Genomic DNA, 22047 nt, shown 5'->3' with positions numbered 1-22047 from the left:
GAACTAAATTTTAAAGGACAAGGGTACCAAAAAAAATCAAAGAAAGTAATGATTGGGGGGGGGGGGGGGGAATCGGGTAAAATAACCGAAAGTTGCAAATGAGGCATTTTTCCAGAAAGAAAAAATGCCTACAAAAAACACAGGTCAATAACCCATTCCATGAACCGAAAAACGGAGAAGTACCGAGACCAAACACCTGCCGGGCCCGCCAGCCTGGCCTTTTCTCGTCCACCGCTGGCTGCACCGCACCCTCCCCTCCCGGCTGCACCGGGCCCAGCAGCCTATCCAATCGCCCCAGCAAGAAGGCCCCGCACTGGACGTCTCCCTGCGTCTTCCTACAGGAACGGGGCGGGCGGCCAGGTCCCCGAGGCTGCAGCTTCGGTGACATCCCCGGGCGGAGGCGGCGCGCTCAGCGGGGCGGGTCACCGCGGCGCCTCCGAGCCCCTTAGCGCAGCGCCGGGCTGGGGACAAGGCGGAGGCCGCCGCAGGCCCAGGGAGCCACTCGGGCTGTCAACCCCAGGCGGCGCGGACGTGACGACCTCGAACCCAGGCCTCTGAAAATGCGCGGGGGCCAGGGGCGTGTAGGCGCGCCCATGTGCTGGCTTTGGCGGCGGACGCGGCGGCCTCACCTCCTAGTCTAGCCGGGGCCGGTCCGCTAGGCTCCGCGGTTAGAGGCAGCTGCCGAGGGACCCGGATGCCCCGCCTCCCGCGGCCCTGCCAGCAGGAAGCGAGGAGAGCGCGCGTGCGCAGAAGGGTGGCCTTGCGCAAGCGCACTGCCCGCGCCCTCCCGGCCCCGCCCGCCCGCTGCAGGTTTCCCACGGATTCTGCACCAGGAAACTCAGGTGTGCGCGGAGGCCCCGAAGTCCTCCGCAGGTTGGTGAGCGTGCGCTGTCGTGCGCTGGCCCCGGGCGAGTAGAACTGCCAGGTAAGAGGCTGAGGCCCCGGATGGAATGACAGAGGGCGGTGATCTGTGTGTTGACTGTGACTAGCCCATCACTCCGCCACCCGCGTTCCCACCCGTGTGGTCGCTGGTCGCGGCTGGGGGACGCTCGCAGCCGGGAGGGACCTGAGCGGGTGGGGATCGGCGGTCGCTGAAGGGAGAGTTGGAGACTGAGGCGTACTTTTGAGTTAATCCTTGACATCGTTTCCAGTCCCTCGGCAAATCTTGTTAGCTCTGCCTTCAAAATACACCCACTTCCACGGCGGGCACCATGGTCCAAGCCACCCCCAGCTCTGTCTGGATTTTCGCCTTGACACCTTTTGTTGTAAGCCCATCCCCTTATCCCATCTCTCCACCGGGATGTGTAGTGGGGACCTCGGGGTGTCTGAAGCAGCACTCTTGCTGCCACCTCCCTGCCCCCTCTCTGCCGAAACGAAACAAAACAAAGTCTGCTACAGCCGAACCGCTCTCAAAACCTAGGAACCCCATTCATCCCGGTATTCAGCCCCAAAGCCTTGAGGTAATCCTTGACATTGTTTCCAGTCCTTTGGCAAACCTTGGTAGCTCTACCTTCAAAATACGCCCACTCCCACTGCTGTCACTGTGGTCCATGCCACCCCCATCCTGTCTGGATTGTCGCCTTGTGCGGTGGATGCTTATGCTTGATGGGAATGGAGGATGCTAAAGCATAGTGTGCCCTTTAACAAGTGCCTGTAACCCATTCGGATCTGCCTAGCACTGAGTACCGAACGGGTCCCTTAAAAATAGTCTAATCCCATGTGCAGTAACAAGAGCCCCGAGACCTGGTTTCCTTGTGGTGTTGACAAGACATTGAGCCATGTGGAGCCTTAATTTCTCCAACTAGTAAGCAGGACTAACTATAGTCTTAGCTTGTAGAGATTTAATGATGGTTAAATGGGCTTAAAAAAAATGTGTGATACGCTGGTTAAGTGCTAAACCATTATGTGTAAGAATGCTGTTATTACAAACGAAGAATCTGGTGGGTGAATTACAACAAATGCTGAATATAATCTTCCGCATTTTAAACTTATTATACTAAAAAGGAAAATAGGCAAATCTAAACTGTAATGTTTAAGGATGCACACGTGAATGATGCAACTATAAAGAAAAGGAGGTGACTAGAAGGAGTGTGAGTGACTGGAGGACAAAGAGGGCTCCTGAGGTGGCCAGTGAGGTTCTAGCTTCTGATATGAGTGATGGTTTGCGTTATCTTTTATTGTATCACATTATCCCGACATTTATCAGCTTGAATAACTATAATCATTTATTCTATCACAGTTTCTGTGGTGAAGATGCCAGTCCAGGCTGAGTCATTTGAAGGCTGGACTGGCACTGGAGGATCCATTTCCAAAGTAGCTCACGCATGTCGCTTTCAAATTTGTTGTCCACAGGAAGCCTCTGTTCCTCCCATGTGGACCTCTCCATCGAGCTGCGTGAGTGTCCTCACTACATGACAGTTGACATCCTTCGGAGTGAGTAATCTAACTTCTGAGTCAGAGTGATCTAAGAGCTGTAGTGTCACTTATGACCAAGCCGCCATACTCCTTCATTTCCACAATATCCGCGTGGTTATGCAGGTCAATCATGTTTACTGTGGAAGGAGACTACACAGGGTTGTTGAAAACCGAGACGCAAGAATCACTGGGGGCCATCTTGGAGGCTACCACCTGGTTATAAGAGTATTTGCCTCATGATAATTTATTAGGCAATAAATACATTTGTTTTATGTGGCTTTCTGTATTGATGATATTTTTACATCAAGTTTTAAAAAAAAATAAGACATGACACTGTAGGGAAAATGCATTTATCATCACAAAATTACAAATATCATTAAAGACCCTTTTTCTCATCATTGCTGAACATTAAGAATTTATGATGTTTGGGACACAATGGTGTAGGCATTGGCATACAGGGGATTTGTCTTTGTGGTTTACAACTCAGTTGGCAAGATAGACATTAAAAATATTAAAAACTAGTACAGTAATATTTTTTTTCATCCAATGATCAGACTCTTGGTTGCAGTTGACAGAATTCCTACTCCAGCAAGTTTAAGGAATGAGGACACTTATTAGCCTGTGTAGCTGGGAAGAATGCTAGGTCACAGAGTCAAAGAAAGAACTACAGAAATCATGGTCTTGGAAACTAGGGTTGGACACCCATTGCTTTTAGGCCTATCTTTGTCCGTTTTCTCAGTCTGGGTTCATTCTGCAGAACAGGATCTCTTCATATGGCCAAGAAGATGGCCATCTGCAGCCCAGCTTCACATCCTTCCAGTTCAGAAACCCCAATGAAGAGTTTCTTTCCCCACAGCCCACATATTCATACCATGTAAGGAAAGAGGGTCTTCTTTGCCCTGGTTAAGTCATCCCCTCCCCTGTTGCAGGGACATAAAGTACTACAGTTGGCCATCTTGTGCCTAAGAGAGTATAGGAATTGTCACCTTCCTCTAGAACCATGAGGAGGCCAAAGGGCTGGGCTCCCAAAGGAAAGCATGAACATCACCTGGGCACCTTTTAGAAATGCATAATCTCAAGCTCCAGCTCAGAATGAGACCCTTAAAAATTAATAACTGTTACCCTATCCTATTTGATTTGCAGATACTTCTGTTATATGAAGTTGAACATGGAGGAAGAAGAGGACTATATGTCTGATTCCTTCATTAATGTCCAGTAAGTCAATGTGTACACCTCATGGAATGTTGGGGTCCAGCCCCAGCAGGTCCAGAGGTCCCCAAAGGTGTGGACGGAGTCGGCAAAGAATGAAGGACACAGGGGCAGTGTTCAGGTGATCAGCAGCCTAGCCAGGATCTCTAGCCAGGATCTCCAGCCAAGTTCTGTCTTTTATTGTCTTGTTACATCTGTATTTATACCAGTTGATTTTAATCCTGTCCATTTCTATTGGAAAGGTTAGGGCATTTCTTATCTCCATTCCAGGGAGTAAAGATTATATAGCTTAAGGGTGATTGTTCATAGTTAAAGTGATTAACTACCCACCTGGCATTTAGTTAAGGGGTTTTATTCCCTCCCTAACTTCAGGGAAAAATCCCTACCTGGGGAAACAACCTTTCTCAGAGAGGTGACCTTGGTTAAAACACATAGGGCCAAGAAGGTGAGCAAACATATTAAGAAAAGTATGGCATATACGCCAGGTCCCTTGAAACATATGCTGTGCAGATGTTTCTTCCCTGCAGCGACTGTGTCAAGCAGCAAGGATGGACCGGCTTCCGGCAATGGAATGCTGTGTATAAGACATTAATGTAAACTCTTAAGCAATGACATTAACTTTAAATGTGAGGTTGGAAAGTTAGTTTTATTGCTTTATTGGGACACCATCTACATATCCACACAGTGCTACAAGGAGCCTCTGAGTGTTACGCATATTACTTTGCCTTTGATTCTTTTTATTCCCCTCTTCCTAGGACATTTGCTCCTTTCCTTTATTTCATCTTTTTGTTTCTCCTAGCTACTGTTCAGCTTGGCTCGTTATTGTTGCCAGCCACCTAGAAAAATTAATGACAACTTACTTTTTAAACTGTATACTTTCTTTAGTTTTCCATAATCTGACAACAACCATCATCATTTTTATTAAAATAGCCATTCTCAGGTCACTGATTACATTCTAATATTTATGATAACAAAGATGGTCAGAGAGGTAGCACTGAAATACGAAGTAAGTGAGTAAGTTTCAAAGTCATGAGAAAACTTCATGTACTCATCTAAAACAGCCTTTTCCCTTATTCTTCAGAGAAGATATCAGACCAGGATTGCCAATGCTGAGGCAAGTCCGAGAAGCCCGTCGAAAAGAAGAAAAGCAACAAGAAGCTAATTTGAAAAATAGGCAGAAGAGTTTAAAAGAAGAAGAACAAGAAAGACGTGACATTGGGTTGAAGAATGCACTAGGCTGTGAAAACAAAGGGTTTGCTTTGCTCCAGAAGATGGGATATAAAAGTGGTCAGGCCCTTGGCAAGAGTGGTAAGTCACATCCAGAAATGAAAAAGTGTTCCTAACCACGAAATGGTGGTTCACCCATGGGTACCAGAGATGACTGTTTGATCTTATTCATCTACACAGAAATCCAAACAACTTAAGCATCTTAGTCTCTTATGTGCTAACAAGTATTATGGAGAACTTTCATCTTCCCACATCCACTGTAGACAACCATGGGCCACCAAGAGCTGCTTATCAGCCCAGCTCAGCCTTGAAGTCACTAACAATGGGGATGAGCAAAGCGTACAATGGAGACAACAGCCAACAATGGCCAAAGGAAAATGAAACAACATGAGGACTATGCCAGGACTCTACCCTGTTTGCTCTGTACCTGTAGCAGCTGCCTAAGTTGGAGAGGCTCCATTCTCACTTCTCTTTGTAGGAAGTGAAACCGTTTAATAAAATATAGAGGCCACATATTTAAAGTAGCTTCTGTCATCCTCTTGGATGTTTAATATAAGTCTTTTACTTCTTAAAACACTACCTTTAGGTGACCCAGGAGGCTGTGGGTCAGCATTATTGAGGACTGTGTATTCAAAATGAGGTAATTGATTTACAGTATTGATGTTCAGATTGCAGTTTGAATATCACTGAAACAGGAGAGGATTTCTGTGGAACATTGTAAAGTTGCATACTCTGCTTGTCAATAGTTTGAGGAAGAATTTCTAAGTAGTTTGTGTTTTGTTCTTTTTTTTTTTTTTTTAGGAGATGGTATTGTTGAACCAATTCCTCTCAATGTCAAAACAGGTACGTAATTATTTTTAGGGACATTTACCAGTAATAATAACTTATGCTTATATCTAGCACATACATTTGCTTAATAAGGACTTTTTTATGGTGGTACTGTTACAGTTTTTGTCATAGGAAGTCCTCAGAAAAATTTTTCTTAGTTAAATTTCTAAACCTTTTAAAATAAAAATAAGTTTTAGTGAGTATAAAATTTTAAATAATAAAAAATCTGGGGGGAAATTGTTGTAACCATTAAAAATGCAAAGGTATTTTTATCAATTGAAATGTTCTGAAAGTATTCTGAGACAGATTTATCCATTAAAAGTTTTCCTTAAATATCAGATCACTTTGTAAAGTATATGATTGTCTAACTAGTATGCTAGACACCTAAAACGAATACAAAATAATATTGAATGTAAACTGCATTTGCAAAATAAAATTTAAAAATAAATGTTTTTCTTAATACTTTGAATGAATTATATTTGAAAAATATATGTTTTATTTGTTCATCATATTTATATGAAAGTGTAACTGTTGGAGTTGTTCTCCCAATTTAAACAAATTGTATAGTATTACTGTCATATTAGATCAAACTAATAATGGTCTTTGTAAAAACTCAAATTGTGTGTTTAGGGTTGTTGTTTTTTTAATCTGTTTTCTCCTGTCATTCTGATCAAATGATTTTGAGTGATTGTACTCAAGTTACAACTGCATTTAATTTGTAAATATAAAATTGTCACGTTTTGAAATGTAAATTTAATAAGCTTCTCACAGAGTTGTTTGAACAGGAAAAAGTGGCATTGGTCATGAGACTTTATTAAAACGGAAAGCAGAGGAAAAATTAGAAAGCTACAGAAGAAAGATTCACATGAAAAACAAAGCTGAAGAAAACGCTGCAGAGCAGTTCCGGTAAAACTTTGTATTTGAGCTGCTTTTGGTTTCACCTTGTCTCGGCGTGTTTTTGTTTTTAATGGATTTCAGAGAGGAGGGGAGAGGGATAGAGGGATAGAAACATTAATGATGAGAGAATCATTGATCGGCTGCCTCCTGAATGCCACACACTGGGGTTAGAGCCCTCAATCTAGACAAGTATGACTGGGAATCGAACTGTGACCTCCTTGTTCATAGGTTGACCCTCAACCACTGAGCACACTGACCAGGTAGTTTTTTAGTACTTGGTCATAGAAAATGGATAAAGCAAGTACAGACCTGTAATGTGCTATTTTTTTCTTTAATTAGAATGCGACTTAAAAGTAAGCAAGATGAAATGAAGCTGGAAGGAGATCTTAGAAGAAGCCAGCGAGCCTGTCAACAATTGGATACTCAGAAGGCAAGCCTTTTACCTGCTTTCAGTTTGGTAGTGAAGTGTTTTGGCACCCAATGTGATTTGCCATGAATTTACGTTTAAAAACAACAAACCAACAAAACATTCCAATTCTGGTATACCTCGTCTTCTGCGGAGTAAAGCAGAAATTTTCAACCTTTTTCATCTAATGGCACATCTAATTACTAAAAATCTGTGACACACCAAAAAATGTATTTTTTGCCCATCTGACAAAAAAATAGATATAATTTTTATTGATTTCTCTCTCTCAAAATCAGTTTTAAAAATATAGTTTTTGAAGTCTCAAAATGTAAAAATTTCTATTATCTTGAAATACATTGCTAGGAGCAACCTCATTTTTATATATTTCCCTAGCACTTTATTTTGAATGTATGTCTTGACTCTTAAGATTTTCTAGTTTTTATGTATTATTTTGTATATTTTTCTTTATTGGTTAAGGCATTACATATGTGTCCTTATATGTATTATTTTATATCCATTAAGCTATTTATGCCCATAGCTTATTTTCCCTACTAGACTGACAGCAACTTGGAGGCAATACAGTATTCTAATTGGGCCCTAGCTAGGTAGCTCAGTTGGTTAGAGGTTTGTCTCATGCACAAAAGGTGGCAGGTTTGATTCCTGGTCAGGGTACATACCTAGGTTTCAGGTTCAATTCCCATTTGGGGTGTGTAGGCCCTGTACAGGAAGGCTACTGATTGATGTTTCTCTCTCACATTGATGTTTTCCCCTCTGTCTGTCTCTCCCACCATCTCCCTCTAAAATTCAATAAGCATGTCCTGGGATGAGGATTTAAATATAAGTGTATATATATATATATATATATATATATATATATATATATATATTTTTTTTTTTTTTTAATTGGGTTTTGCATCCCCAGAGTTTACAGTGCAGTGCTTTACTCTTGAAGCAGCACTCAGTAAATATTTAATCAAAAGGATGAATTCATGTTGACATGAACATACTGGTGATAGACTCATGTTTAGCTATGTTTAATTGGGAACACAATTCTACATTTTCAGAATATACAGGTTCCCAGGGAGGCCTGGTACTGGCTGAGGCTCGAAGAGGAGACTGAAGAAGAGGAAGAGGAAGAAAACGAACAAGATGAAGATGAATATGAGAGTGACGATTTAAGTGTATGTTTTGGGACCATTTCCTTGAGCAGGGTGTCTCAGCATTGGCACTATTGACATTTTGAGCCGGGTAGTAGTTTGTTCGGGGGTGCTTTTCTGTGTATTGTAAGATGCCTGTTGCACTTGTGACAACTGAAAATATCTCCAGACATTGTGAAATGTCCTCTGAGGGGAAATCACCCCTAGTCGAGAACTACTGCCTTATAGGTTTGTTAACCCCAGATCAAAACTTTATGTTTCCCTTTAGCCTCAGTTTACCCTCTCATCTCTGCTCTAGTGTGGTTGATGGATTAGCTGCAAATGTAAATTATTTTCATTTTTACCTTGTTTCCTGTTAAACTTGTGGAATTGATTCTCATAAGTACCTTCTTCCCCACCCACAAACGAAACAAAGCAAAACTCCATTCAAAGGAAGAGGAGATTATGCAAGAAATCACTACACATTTCTATGGTTACATGTACATAAGACTTTGGTAGGAAACATTCAAAATTTGAAAAACCTATGTTCCACTGAAATGGGAGACCACTGATGAGAACTGTAATGGCACAGGGAGGCAGTGTTCTCCCTCATCCCACTGGGGAAGGTAGATTCTTTGAAAGTAGAAGTGGTCTTTAAACGATCCTCATCCTAATAGAGCCAGCCAAATTCTATTTCTGAATGTTAACAAGTAGTCTTTATTCTGTCTGGAAAACTTGTGAAAATAATCAGGGTAGCTGGCAAACTGGGACACATGCTAAAACATCCTGCCTTTCACACCTTTCCTGACTGGTAGAGAGTGTAGCGGAAGATTTATGGCCTTGGGCTAGTTCAGCATGATCCCAGAGACCAGAAAACCAACATCCCGGTCAATGTGAACCATTAATGTGCTTGTGTCCTATATCTAGGTACTGGAGAAATTACAGATATTGACGAGTTATTTAAGAGAAGAACATCTGTATTGTATTTGGTGTGGAACAGCCTATGAAGGTAAGAAAATGCTTTAAACTTTTAAAAATATTGAATACAAATGCTCTCTCTTTTTTTTTTAAGATATTTTATTGCTATTTTTACAGAGAGGAAGGGAGAGATAGAGAGTTAGAAACATTGATCAGCCGCCTCCTGCACATCTCCCACTGGGGATGTGCCCGCAACCAAGGTACATGCCCTTGACCGGAATCGAACCTGGGACCTTTCAGTCCGCAGGCCGACGCTCTATCCATTTGAGCCAAACCGGTTATGGCACAAATGCTCTTTGATTTTAACTTTATTTATTTTTTTTTTATGAACGTCATATTTCCCATAGATAATGGAAATTTCTTATTCTATCCAAAAGGTAATGTAGAATCAATGTCTTAAATAAGTAGTAAGTATAGAAATATTTGAGGCCTTGTTAAAGGTTTTTTTAACTGTTTGGAAACAAAGTACAGAAGGGAATTTTTCAGTCTTTTATTCACTTAAGGATAATTTTTTATGCTTTATTTTTAATATATTTTTTTTAAATATATTTTATTGATTTTTTACAGAGAGGAAGGGAGAGAGAGAGTCAGAAACATCGATGAGAGAGAAACATCGACCAGCCGCCTCCTGCACATCCCCCACCGGGGATGTGCCCACAACCCAGGCATATGCCGTTGACCGGAATCAAACCTGGGACCCTTCAGTCCGCAGGCCGACGCTCTACCCACTGAGCCAAACCGGTTTCGGCAATATTTCTTAAGTTATAGATACTTCAAAGATATATTAACTTTTTAGAACTCATTATTATATAAATAGAATATTTGTCCCTGAACCATAAAAATCAGCATGTTGAAATCCACTTTTTTAAAAAAAATTTTTAGAAAGAAATGGTTTAAAACTTGTCATATGTATTACAGAGCCAAGTGGTTTCCCTTCTAATACATTTGCCCATGCTGGCTTTATTAACTTGAATTTAAGGGCTTTGAACTTGAGAGTGAAGAATTTTTGGTTATTGTTGTTTTTACTAGTATCTTTTCCTGGTTTAACAATCAGGAGCAAACAAAACTACAAAATGCATGTTATGTTGAAATAATTGTCTAGAATAGTTTACAAGTCTTCTATTTTCTTCATGTAAATTACAGATAAAGAAGACCTGTCTTCAAATTGCCCAGGACCAACATCTGCAGATCATGACTAAGATTCTCAATAAAGTAGAAACTTGGAAAATGCTGTTGTTTCCGAGACAGTTCAGCAGTTAGAATTCCCAAAAATTTTTATGTTTTTTTTCTACTTTAGAGGTATTTTGTACTTTAAAATATAAAAGTTCATGGACTCCAAAAATAAAATAATGGGATGCTTTTTCAGAACACCAGATGGGCCATTACAAGTTATGGCTCTATTGTGATGCTTATGGAATTTAAGGACACCAATAAGTAACTCTCTTATTCCCCTCTTCATTTCGGAATAAGTTAAAAAATAAGATGTGGAAGTCAGATATCATAATATCAGCTTTTTTGTCCGTGAAGCTAAAACAGAGAGCAAGGCTGACCTGTCTCCAGTCAGGCTCCCTAATAAATCTGCCTGATTGGTGAGAACGGCAGGCCTCTCTCTGCCTTGCAGGGACACAGCCCAACTTTGCATTTTGAGACCAGTTAGCTTTCTAGGTGAGAGGATCCACCAGACACTGAGCCTCATGTGCTAGTTCTGTCTCCCAAAATCACTCATCAGATAAGACATCGTTGCCCTGGCCAGTTTGGCTCAATGAATAGAGAGTCAGCATGCCCACTGAAGGGTCCTGGATTCAAATCCCGTCAAGGGTTCTCTCTCACATCAATGTTTCCTCCCTTCCACTCTCTCTAAAAATCAATGGAAAAATATCCTCAGGGGAGGATTAACACACAAACAAACAAAAGACACCCCTCTATTGAGAGGGACTGAATGAGGGTCCACAGAGCTTGTTCCCACACTTCTCAGAGCTCACTGCCTTCAACCATTCCATTGCTGGGTAGGTGTAAGCAATTTCAAAGTTATTTTTCTGTCTTAAGCTGAAATCTGCTTCCCTATAATTTCACTGAATACAGCTGAAGACCTACTGTGGCTCATCTCTGAAGAGCTCCATCCAAGGTTGGGCATTAAAACCGTGAACTTTTTTTAAAGTGATTTTGATTAGGTAATCTAGGATAGTTCCTGCGTGTCTGTATTTATTTTAAAGTTCTAAGAATGAGTCTCATAAGCACCTGTGGGTGAGAACTAATGCTATAGGTTAAATATAGACTTGGGATAGCATTGTGACCTCCCCTGTACAGCTTTACCTCTCACCTTTCAGTAGCGAAGAGCAAGAGGTCAACCTCTTCTCCCTTTTGTTAGAAACAACATACACGAGAACCTAGCAAAAGCTAAGCTACTCTGGCACAAGCCAACCAATAGCACAACTTGCTTTAGCCTCCAACCTAACGTGACCTAGTTCACTGGTCCTCAGGTTGAACATGGGGAGCTTTAAAAAAGAATACGAGGGTCCCGCCCCCAGAGATTCTGATGTCATTGGTCATGGGGCCTTGGCAGCACTGCCCTTGATTCTGAGATGCAGCAGAGCTTGAGAACCACTAACCTGGTTCACCTCTGGGCCTCAGTTCTTCATACAGAGCATGAATCATTCTTATGAATATAAGTACATATACAAAAGATGGGGCACAGCTGTAATACTGTCAACAATAAAAATAAAATACTCCCGACAGCCACTTGGCCTGGAGGTCAAACCCTCCCTGGTATTAGCTACAACAATCAAGGCTTAACTACAAGACTGCGCACAAAGACCACTAGGGGGTGCACCAAGAAAGCATAACAAAATGCGGAGACAAAGAAACAGGACAAAATTGTCAATGGAAGATATAGAGTTCAGAACCACACTTTTAAGGTCTCTCAAGAACTGTTTAGAAGCCGCCGATAAACTTAATGAGATCTACAAGAAAACTAATGAGACCCTCGATGTTATGTTGGGGAACCAACTAGAAATTAAGCATACACGGACTGAAACAACGAATATTATACAGACTCCCGACAGCAGACGAGAGGAGCGCAAGAATCAAGTCAATGATTTGAAATGCGAGGAAGCAAAAAACACCCAAGCGGAGGGGCGGAATGAAAAAAGAATCCAAAAATGCGAGGACAGTGTAAGGAGCCTCTGGGACAGCTTCAAGCGTACCAACATCAGAATTATAGGGGTGCCAGAAGATGAGAGAGAGCAAGATATTGAAAACCTATTTGAAGAAATAATGACAGAAAACTTACCCCACCTGGTGAAAGAAATGGACTTACAGGTCCAAGAAGCGCAGAGAACCCCAAACAAAAGGAATCCAAAGAGGACCACACCAAGACACATCATAATTAAAATGCCAAGAGCAAAAGACAAAGAGAGAATCTTAAAAACAGCAAGAGAAAGAAACTCAGTTACCTACAAGGGAATACCCATACGACTGTCAGCTGATTTCTCAACAGAAACTTTGCAGGCCAGAAGGGAGTGGCAAGAAATATTCAAAGTGATGAATACCAAGAACCTACAACCAAGATTACTTTATCCAGCAAAGCTATCATTCAGAATTGAAGGTCAGATAAAGAGCTTCACAGATAAGGAAAAGCTAAAGGAGTTCATCACCACCAAACCAAGATTATATGAAATGCTGAAAGGTATCCTTTAAGAAGAGGAAGAGGAAGAAAAAGGTAAAGATACAAATTATGAACAACAAATATGCATCTATCAACAAGTGAATCTAAGAATCAAGTGAATAAATAATCTGATGAACAGAATGAACTGGTGATTATAATAAAATAAGGGACATAGAAAGGGAATGGACTGACTATTCTTGGGGGGGAAAGGGTTGTGGGAGATGCGGGAAGAGACTGGACAAAAATCGTGCACCTATGGATGAGGACAGTGGGTGGGGAGTGAGGGCGGAGGGTGGGGCGGGAACTGGGAGGAGGGGAATTATGGGGGGGAAAAAAGAGGAACAAATGTAATAATCTGAACAATAAAGATTTAATTAAAAAAAAGAAAAAGAAAACACGTCTTCATAAAGATATATGTACCCCTCTGTTCATTGCAGCATCGTTCATAGCCAAGACATGGAAACAACCTAAGTGTCCTTCGACTGATGACTGGACAAAGAAGATGTGGTACTTATATGCAACGGACTGCTACTCAGCCATAAAAAAGACGGAATACTGCTACTTGTGACAACATAGATGGATCCTGAGAGTATCATGTTAAGTGAAATAAGACAGATGGAAAATGTCAGTAATCATATGATTTCACTCATGTGGGATATGAGGCAAAAAGCAACAAAAGAAACAAACTCATAGATACAACAGACAGGAAGGGGGTGAGGGAGGATTAAGAGGGTAAAGGGGGGTCAAATACAGGGTGGGGCAAACTTGGGGTTACAGTTGTTCCCATGGAAAAATAATATAATAATTAGTAAATAATAATACAAGGAAAAAAAGAAATGAAAAAGAGATGGAATATCTTTTTCATTTATTTTTAAATTGACACTATTAGGGTGATATTAGCTAATAAAATTATATAGACTTCAGGTATAGAACATGAAAAAATAATAATAATAAAATAAAATACTCCCACCCACAGCAAACTCCCTCCTGCTGCATATTCCCTAAAATAAATAAATAAATAAATAAATAAATAAATAAATAATAAATAAATAAATAAATAAATAAATAAATAAAAATAAAGTTAAAAATAAATTGTCGTTGCCCTAACTGGTTTGGCTCAGTGGATAGAGCATTGGCCTGTGGACTGTAGGGTCCCAGGTTTGATTCCAGTCAAGGGCATGTGCCTTGGTTGCGGGCACATCCCCAGTAGGGGTTGCGCAGGAGGCAGCTGATCAGTGGTTCTCTCTCATCGATGTTTCTAACTCCCTCTCCTTCCTCTCTGTAAAAAATCAATAAAATATATTTAAAAATATATATTGTCTATATAGTTAAATAATGCTGTTGAATATTTACTCATTTCATTTAAAAATAATAAAACTATGTTAATAACTAAAAGGAGTACATCTTTCCCTCAGATTTACAGTCAAATCCTTTCCTGTCATTTCAGCCAACATGCCTATATTCCTCCAGTCACTCCCAAAGCCATGTGGATTGTTTCACATGGGAATCGGGAACTGGCTTCCTTGTCTCCTCTTAGTGACTATGGGGACAGCCCACCACCTGCCCAGTGGCCTAGAATATTCTGAGTATGTTCATGAACAATTCTGCTGAGAATGGGAATAACCTTGGTGGACCCCATGACTCCACCAGAGGGTGATCTGCATTTCCAAGCCCAGGGCCTGCCTTGGAGAGTGGGAGAGAGACATCCCGCCATTCTTATCCATCAGTGGTTCCAAATGAAGGCTTTCAATGTGAGTAAAAATGTTTTATTCATATAGGCCTTTTATGAGTTCATAACTAGACAATAATGAAGACCACGGGAAGCAAAACATTGAAAATAATTTTTCAATTACCTTTAGAACATCTATGTGAAATTTGAAACATCAAGTAAATTTTAATGTTATTTACTTTTGCTTATATTGTGCTGTTTATTTTCAAAGTCCTATCTACAATTTCTAAAATGTTTCATTTTCCTAATTTCAAATCCCACATACTAGAGCTTCTGAATTTCCAAATAAGCAGATTTCAGTGTAGCAAACTGATTTGCCTTACAGACCTTTAAGTGTTATTTGCCAAACATTTCATAGTTAACATTTTAAAGTGGATATTTAGTATTAGATATATTTTGTAAGTTCGATCACGTAAAACTAACACTCTCCACCCATTCAAAAGCACAGCATAGAGTTCCTGCTGTATGCAGGGCAGTGTACTCGATGTCTTGAGCTATTCAAAAAGCAGCATGCCTGTCCCTGCTTTCCAGCAATTCACAGTATGAGCTGAACAGCCATGTGGGAATAGCTGAGCTTTGAGGCCGACTGGAAAGCACAATACAGAGGGACTACACAATGGGAGTGCTAGGGAGAAGTTTCATTCTGAGAGGGAGATGGTGGAACACTATGGAAGTAGCACTGGATATGGGTTTTGAACATAATTTTGATGTGCAAAGTAACGAGGAAGGAGTTACAATGTGACCCAGCAGTTTCACTCTTAGGTACACGCCCAAGAGAACACGTCCACATAAAACCTGGACATGAACATTCATAGTAGCCTTCTTCATAATAGCAGGAAGGTGGAAACAACCCAAATGTCCATCAATTAACGAGTAAATAAAATGAAGTATCCAGCCCTGACCGGTTTGGCTCAGTGGATAGAGCATTGGCCTGCGGACCGAAGGGTCCTAGGTTCCATTCCAGTCAAGGGCATGTACCTTGGTGGCAGGCACATCCCCAGTAGGAGGCATGCAGAAGGCAGCTGATCGATGTATCTCTCTCATTGATGTTTCTGACTCTCTATCCCTCTCCCTTCCTCTCTGTAAAAAATCAATAAAATATATTTTTTAAAAAATATGAAGTATCCAATAAAAAGAACTGATCCATGCTACAACCTGATTAAACCTTAAAAAATTACACGAAGTGAATAAGACTACGTATTGTATGATTCCACTTAAATGAAATGTCCAGAATGGGGAAATCCATAGAAATAGCAGATACTAGTAGATCAGTGACTGCCTAGAATGGGGGGGAATGAGGAATGACTGCTAATGGGCATGGGATTTCTTTGGAGGCTGACAAAATAATGGTAAATATTTACCCCATCTTTCCCATTCAGCCTTAGAGAAAGTTCTTTATAGAAGAATCATAGATGATAAATGCAAGAGTTTGATAGAACCAAAAATCACTATTTTGTAACCCCTAATGAATTACTGGATCCAGACGACATTCATCAATGGTTGCTAAAACCATTAGCTGAGAGATTGAAAGGAAGCACCACGAACCGTCGATCAATCTGAAAATCACCCAAAGTGGAACCACCAGACATTGTAACCAGAAAGGATACAATATCACCTCTGCAGTATTCTTGGGGGGGAAGTATCAAATCAAGTTTCTAGAACTAACTAGACACCAGGGGGATACCATCAGCCGAATCCGGAATGGAGTAAATTGTATGATAAATATTCCAGTTCCTTCCTCAAATACATGGCAAGAAGAAAGAAACTAAAAACAAGGGTAAATGTTAGAGAGTAAAAGAGACACCAACTAAATGCAATGTTGAATTCTGATCGAAACAACCTGTAGAAAGATACTTTTGAGACAGGAAAACTGAATGCATGCTGATTTATGATATACTAGTAATTAAAAACATCTTATTAATTTTGTTGAGTGACAATGATATTGCGGTTTTGTTAACATTAAAAGATCTTATCTCTTAGAGATAAAGATCATTTTAAGTATTTTCAAGTTAGATGTCATAATGCCTTAAATTTGTTTTAAAATATTCCAGCAAAAGAAATTTCTTAAAAAGGTGAATGCATTATCTATCTATCTATATCTATCTATATCTATATCTATATCTATATCTATATCTATGTCATATATAGGAATATCTTTCAAAATTTCCACGTGTGCTTTATAATTTGCAAATAAGGTCTCTGGACTTTACCCCTCTCCTCCTCTAATTAAGAGGATACATTTTATTCATTATAATTTTGAGGCTTAGAAAATGTATACTCACATATAAAAACTTCTAAGAAGTAACATAAATATTAAAATGAAAAGGTAAAAATAAGGCTGCCTTCTTTTGAGTACAGCTTACTCATTATATCCAGATAATACTGGTTTTTAAAAACTATTTCTTCCCTCCCAGAAATATTTCAAACCTACAGAAAAGTTCAAAGAATATGACAAAAAACACTTGTATACCCTCAACCTAGATTTATCAAAAGGTCAACTGTTAACATCTGCTTTCTTTTTCTCTCATCATATACACATTGATTTTTGCTAAACATTTGAAAGTTGCAAACTTCATGCCACTTCACCCCTAGATACTCCTTCGTGCACTAAGAATAAGACATTTTCCTGCATGACCACAATATTGTTATCACACCTAAGAAAATGAGTACTGCCCCGCTGGCGTGGCTCAATGGTTGAGCATCGACCCATGAACCAGGAGGTCACGGTTGCATTCCTGGTCAGGGCACATGCCCAGGTTGCAGGATCGATCCCCATTGTGGGGTGTGCAGAAGGCAGCCAATCAATGATTTTCTCTCATCACTGATGTTTCTATCTCACCCTCTCCCTTTCTCGCTGAAATCAATAAAAATATTTTTTAAAAGAAAATGCATCATTATTCTATGTCATCTAATATGCCAAGCCCCTTGCCCAGACTGCCCATTGGGTCTCCTCTCTCCTCATCCCAATCCCCAGCTGGAGTATTACTTGTAAACCCTGTGCAGATTAACTATTTTCTATGCTAAGCTATTGCCTTACGGCAGAGTTATCATCTCTTTAAAGAGCAGTCACCAACCATTCAGACCTCATGGACCACAGGTTGCCAACCGCTGCTTTAAAGTCTTTGTGAGAATAGATACAAAATGTATTTAAGGTAAATAATTGTAAACGCTAGTGAACTCAACATCCAGTTTAAGAAAAAAAAGTTAGCAGTACCTTCGAATTCCACTTCCCCAGTCACATCACTACTGTCCCTTTGATGCCACGGCCACGTGGCCTCGGGTTCAAAGACTTGGAAAAAGGGCTGACGTGCAAATTAATGCACAAGACAAGAAATATAAATTTGGAAATCATGGGGGAGCCAGTTGTGATCTTAGTACAAGAGATCAAATTCCACTGAGTCTCCAGTCCCATCTGCTTTTATTGACTAGAATACACAATTGCCTTTTAGGAATGTTTAGTAAACAGTAAGATTATCAGGTTGGGGGAGTTTGCTTTCCAGCGGTTCTCAACCTGTGGGTCGCGAACAATGAAAATACATCCTGCATACCAGATATTTACATTATGATTCATAACAGTAGCAAAATTACAGTTATTTTTTTTTTGATATCACTTGCTTTATTTCTATTGTCTCTGTGTTCCACAGAATCATGGCACCTGTCAAATACAGAAAATCTGTGAAATCCATTGGTGTAGACAGACGTCATAATACAAATGAATTTGCAACATGTGACATATCATACAAGATGGAACAACTTAAACATCAATATGAATTATAACTATAACAGATTAGAACATCTGAAATATATTTAAATCTATGACTTCATAATGATATAATTTTTACGTTACTTTTAAATGTATCCTCAACAATATCTCTTATTCCCCATTCTTTTCTTAAAATTTAACTTTCTTTTAGGAAGTAGAATCCAGGTCTCCTCCTGGTAAAAGTAGGTGGGTCTTTGTGATCATCTCTACCTATTGAATGGGACCAAGGTGATGCCATGTGACTTCCAAGGCTGTCCTCAAAATGCCATGCACTCCTCTATTTTTCTCTCAGAACATTTTCTCTGGAAGTAGTCAGTCACAATGTAGAATTTTGACTGTTACCGCAGACTAGCTGGCTTATAAACTGCTGGGGTCTAACCCCAGCAGGTTCAGGGGTTCCCCAAGGTGTGGATGGAGTCGGCGAAGAAGGAATGACACGGAGACAGCATTCAGTTGATCAGCAGCCTAGCCAGGATCTCTAGCCAGGATCTCCAGCCAAGTTCTGGTCTGGATCTCCAGCGAAGTTCTGGTTAGGATCTCCAGACAGGTTCTGTCCAGGTTCTCCAGCCAGGTTCAGTCACCAGGTTCTAGTCAGGTTCTCTTGCCATGTTCTATAATCAGGTTCAGTCCAGGATCTTTTGCCATGTTCTCTCGCTAGGTTCTGTCTCTAGGTTCTGTTGCCAGTTTCTGTCCAGGATCTTTTGCCATGTTCTCTCCAGAGAAGTTCTTCTGTCTCTAGGTTCTGTGTAGGTTCTGTCTTCTAAGTTCTGTCTTGTTACATCTGTATTTATACTAGTTTTTTTTTTAATTAAATCTTTATTGTTCAGATTATTACATTTGTTCCTTTTTTTCCCCCCCCATAACTCCCCTCCTCCCAGTTCCCGCCCCACCCTCCGCCCTCACTCCCCACCCACTGTCCTCATCCATAGGTGCACGATTTTTGTCCAGTCTCTTCCCGCATCTCCCACACCCCTTTCCCCCCCAGGAATAGTCAGTCCATTCCCTTTCTATGTCCCTGATTCTATTATAATCAACAGTTCATTCTGATCATCAGATTATTTATTCACTTGATTCTTAGATTCACTTGTTGATAGATGCATATTTGTTGTTCATAATTTGTATCTTTACCTTTTTCTTCCTCTTCCTCTTCTTAAAGGATACCTTTCAGCATTTCATATAATCCTGGTTTGGTGGTGATGAACTCCTTTAGCTTTTCCTTATCTGTGAAGCTCTTTATCTGACCTTCCGTTCTGAATGATAGCTTTGCTGGATAAAGTAATCTTGGTTGTAGGTTCTTGGTATTCATCACTTTGAATATTTCTTGCCACTCCCTTCTGGCCTGCAAAGTTTCTGTTGAGAAATCAGCTGACAGTCGTATGGGTATTCCCTTGTAGGTAACTGCGTTTCTTTCTCTTGCTGCTTTTAAGATTCTCTCTTTATCTTTTGCTCTTGGCATTTTAATTATGATGTGTCTTGGTGTGGTCCTGTTTGGATTCCTTTTGTTTGGGGTTCTCCGCGCTTCTTGGACCTGTAAGTCCATTTCTTTCACCAGGTGGGGTAAGTTTTCTGTCATTATTTCTTCAAATAGGTTTTCAATATCTTGCTCTCTCTCATCTTCTGGCACCCCTATAATTCTGATGTTGGTACGCTTGAAGCTGTCCCAGAGGCTCCTTACACTATCCTCGCATTTTTGGATTCTTTTTTCATTCCGCCCCTCCGCTTGGATGTTCTTTGCTTCCTCGCATTTCAAATCATTGACTTGATTCTTGCGCTCCTCTGGTCTGCTGTCGGGTGTCTGTATAATATTCGTTATTTCAGTCCGTGTGTGCTTAATTTCTAGTTGGTTCCCCAATATAAGATCGAGGGTCTTATTAGTTTTCGTGTAGAGCTCATTAAGTTTATCGGCAGCTTCTAAACAGTTCTTGAGAGACCTTAAAAGTGTGGTTCTGAACTCTATTTCTTCCATTGACAATTTTGTCCTGTTTCTTTGTCTCCGCATTTTGTTATGCTTCCTTGGTGCACCCCCTAGTGGTCTTTGTTCGCAGTCTTATAGATAAATCTTGATTGTTGTAGCTAATTCCAGGGAGGGTTTGACCTCCAGGCCAAGTGGCTATGAGAATCAGCTATGAGTGTCAGCAGTGAGAGAACTTCTGTCCTCTAGGGAGGTGCTAATCTAGCCTTTGCCTGAGGCTATCCGGCAAATGCCTCTGTGCAGGGCTTGGGCGGGGCGGGTCGCACAGGATCAACAGGGTGGGCCGGAGAGAGCAGTTATGGCGGCTCTCAGTCCTGTCCCAAGGGGCTCTGCCTCTCTGAGTCCCAGCACCCGCTGCAAAGCTGGGAGAGAAAGCTGCACTCGCTCTGACCGAAGCCAGACAGTCCCGCTTCTCCTGTTTGAGTCTGGGTCCCTAAAGACTCGCCTGTATCTGGTGCTCAGAGTCTGCGACTCCCTCCCGATTGAAAACAACAACCGCGCCCTCCGCCGCCAGCCCGCTCCGCGCACTCCGCACCTCAGAATTTGACTTCAGCACTGCGCCTCCTCTGAGTGTCCGTATGCGTTTCTCTTTCCTCCTAGTTGTAGGACTTCCACTCAGCCAGCGTTCCTGTGGTTCTGGGTGATGTCCCTTCCGTTTTTTGGTTTCACTTTTGAAGTAGTTGTTCAAAGCAGCAAACTCCGGCCAAAATTACAGTTATGAAGTAGCAACGAAAATAATTTTATGGTTGGGGGTCACCACAACATGAAGAACTGTATTAAAGGGTCGCGGCATTAGGAAGGTTGAGAACCACTGCTTTAGGCCATTGAGTCATCAGCAGTAGGTAATAAAATGCAGATATTCACCTCACCCAGTGCACGAATTTCGTGCACTGGGCCTCTAGTATGAACAATAAAATGGCAATAAATACATATCTATCAACAGTTGAATCTAAAAATTGAAATAAATGAACTAGGAATCTAATGAACAAAATAAACTGATGAATAAAATAGAACCAGAGGCATGAAAACATGGAACAGACTGACGAATCTCAGAAGGAAAGGGTAGGGGAGAAGGTGGGAAGAGATTAACTGAAGATCTTATATGCATATATGCAGTACCTATGGACACAGACAATAGGGTGGTGAAGGCCTGGGGCAGGGCAGGAACTGGGTGGAGGGGGGTAATGGAAGGGAAAAAGGGACATCTGTAATACCCCCAACAATAAATATTTTTTTTTAAAAAAGGGGAAAAAAATGCAGATATTCACCTTGTGTATCAAAGAGCCCCATTCAGCCTTCTAACTGGAATTCTCCCATTTATATTAATTACTGTTGACCTTGGTTCCCAGCATCGCTCCCCAGAGATAACCATTATTAGAATTTAATATTTCCCAGACATTTCCTTCCCTTTATTATTGTTTACCACATTTTTTTGGATTCCTACACAAATTGTATCATTTAGCATGTTCTGGAATTTCATATAAATGGAATCATTCCGTATACATTTTCTGTAACGTGCCTTGTGGCTTACATTGTTCCTGAGGGTGAATCATGTTATTACATTTAGCTGTCATTTGTCCATTTTCACTGCTCTGTAGTATTCCAATGTGAAGATAATACAATGTATGTATCTACTTTTCTCTTGATGGACAGTAGTGTTGTTTTCTGTTCCTTTGACTTTTACAAACAAGATTTCTGTGAACATTCTTGTAGGCATGTATGTAGGAATGGAATTGATGGCTTTCTTATTAGAGGATTAATTGTTTTCCAAAGTGATTGCATATAATTTATCTTTATATCCTTACAATTTTTCTCCAACAGTC

General features: G+C 40.7%; 2 protein-coding genes across 13 annotated transcripts in view; one reads left to right on the top strand and one right to left on the bottom strand.

Annotated features, from left to right (window-relative positions):
* HEATR5B (HEAT repeat containing 5B) overlaps positions 1–732 on the bottom strand; it is an 83554-nt gene extending 82822 nt beyond the window's left edge. For both annotated transcript variants that reach the window (XM_059660096.1, XM_059660097.1), the window contains exon 1: positions 630–732. The gene's annotated coding sequence lies outside the window, so the exon portion shown is untranslated. The remainder of the gene's footprint in view (positions 1–629) is intronic.
* Positions 327–22047, top strand: part of GPATCH11 (G-patch domain containing 11) — a 63645-nt gene continuing 41924 nt past the window's right edge. The window contains exons 1-11 of one of the 11 annotated variants that reach the window (XM_059660128.1): positions 332–912; positions 2357–2433; positions 3173–3289; positions 3559–3630; positions 4706–4932; positions 5653–5694; positions 6465–6585; positions 6916–7006; positions 8047–8163; positions 9046–9127; positions 14208–14386. In XM_059660128.1, the coding sequence (XP_059516111.1) occupies positions 3189–3289; positions 3559–3630; positions 4706–4932; positions 5653–5694; positions 6465–6585; positions 6916–7006; positions 8047–8163; positions 9046–9127; positions 14208–14371 (1017 nt within the window). In that variant the 5' untranslated portion in view covers positions 332–912; positions 2357–2433; positions 3173–3188 and the 3' untranslated portion in view covers positions 14372–14386. Of the gene's footprint in view, positions 926–994; positions 1266–2352; positions 2434–2600; positions 2667–3172; positions 3290–3558; positions 3631–4705; positions 4933–5652; positions 5695–6464; positions 6586–6915; positions 7007–8046; positions 8164–9045; positions 9128–10239; positions 10325–14207; positions 14387–22047 lie in introns of those variants that run through there. The other 10 variants (XM_059660126.1, XM_059660129.1, XM_059660127.1 and 7 more) reach the window with 10 other exon arrangements.

The sequence above is a fragment of the Myotis daubentonii genome, chromosome 12 (assembly GCF_963259705.1).
Source record: "Myotis daubentonii chromosome 12, mMyoDau2.1, whole genome shotgun sequence".
Classification (NCBI taxonomy): Eukaryota; Metazoa; Chordata; class Mammalia; order Chiroptera; family Vespertilionidae; genus Myotis; species Myotis daubentonii.
This window is presented reverse-complemented; position numbering and strand designations above follow the sequence as displayed.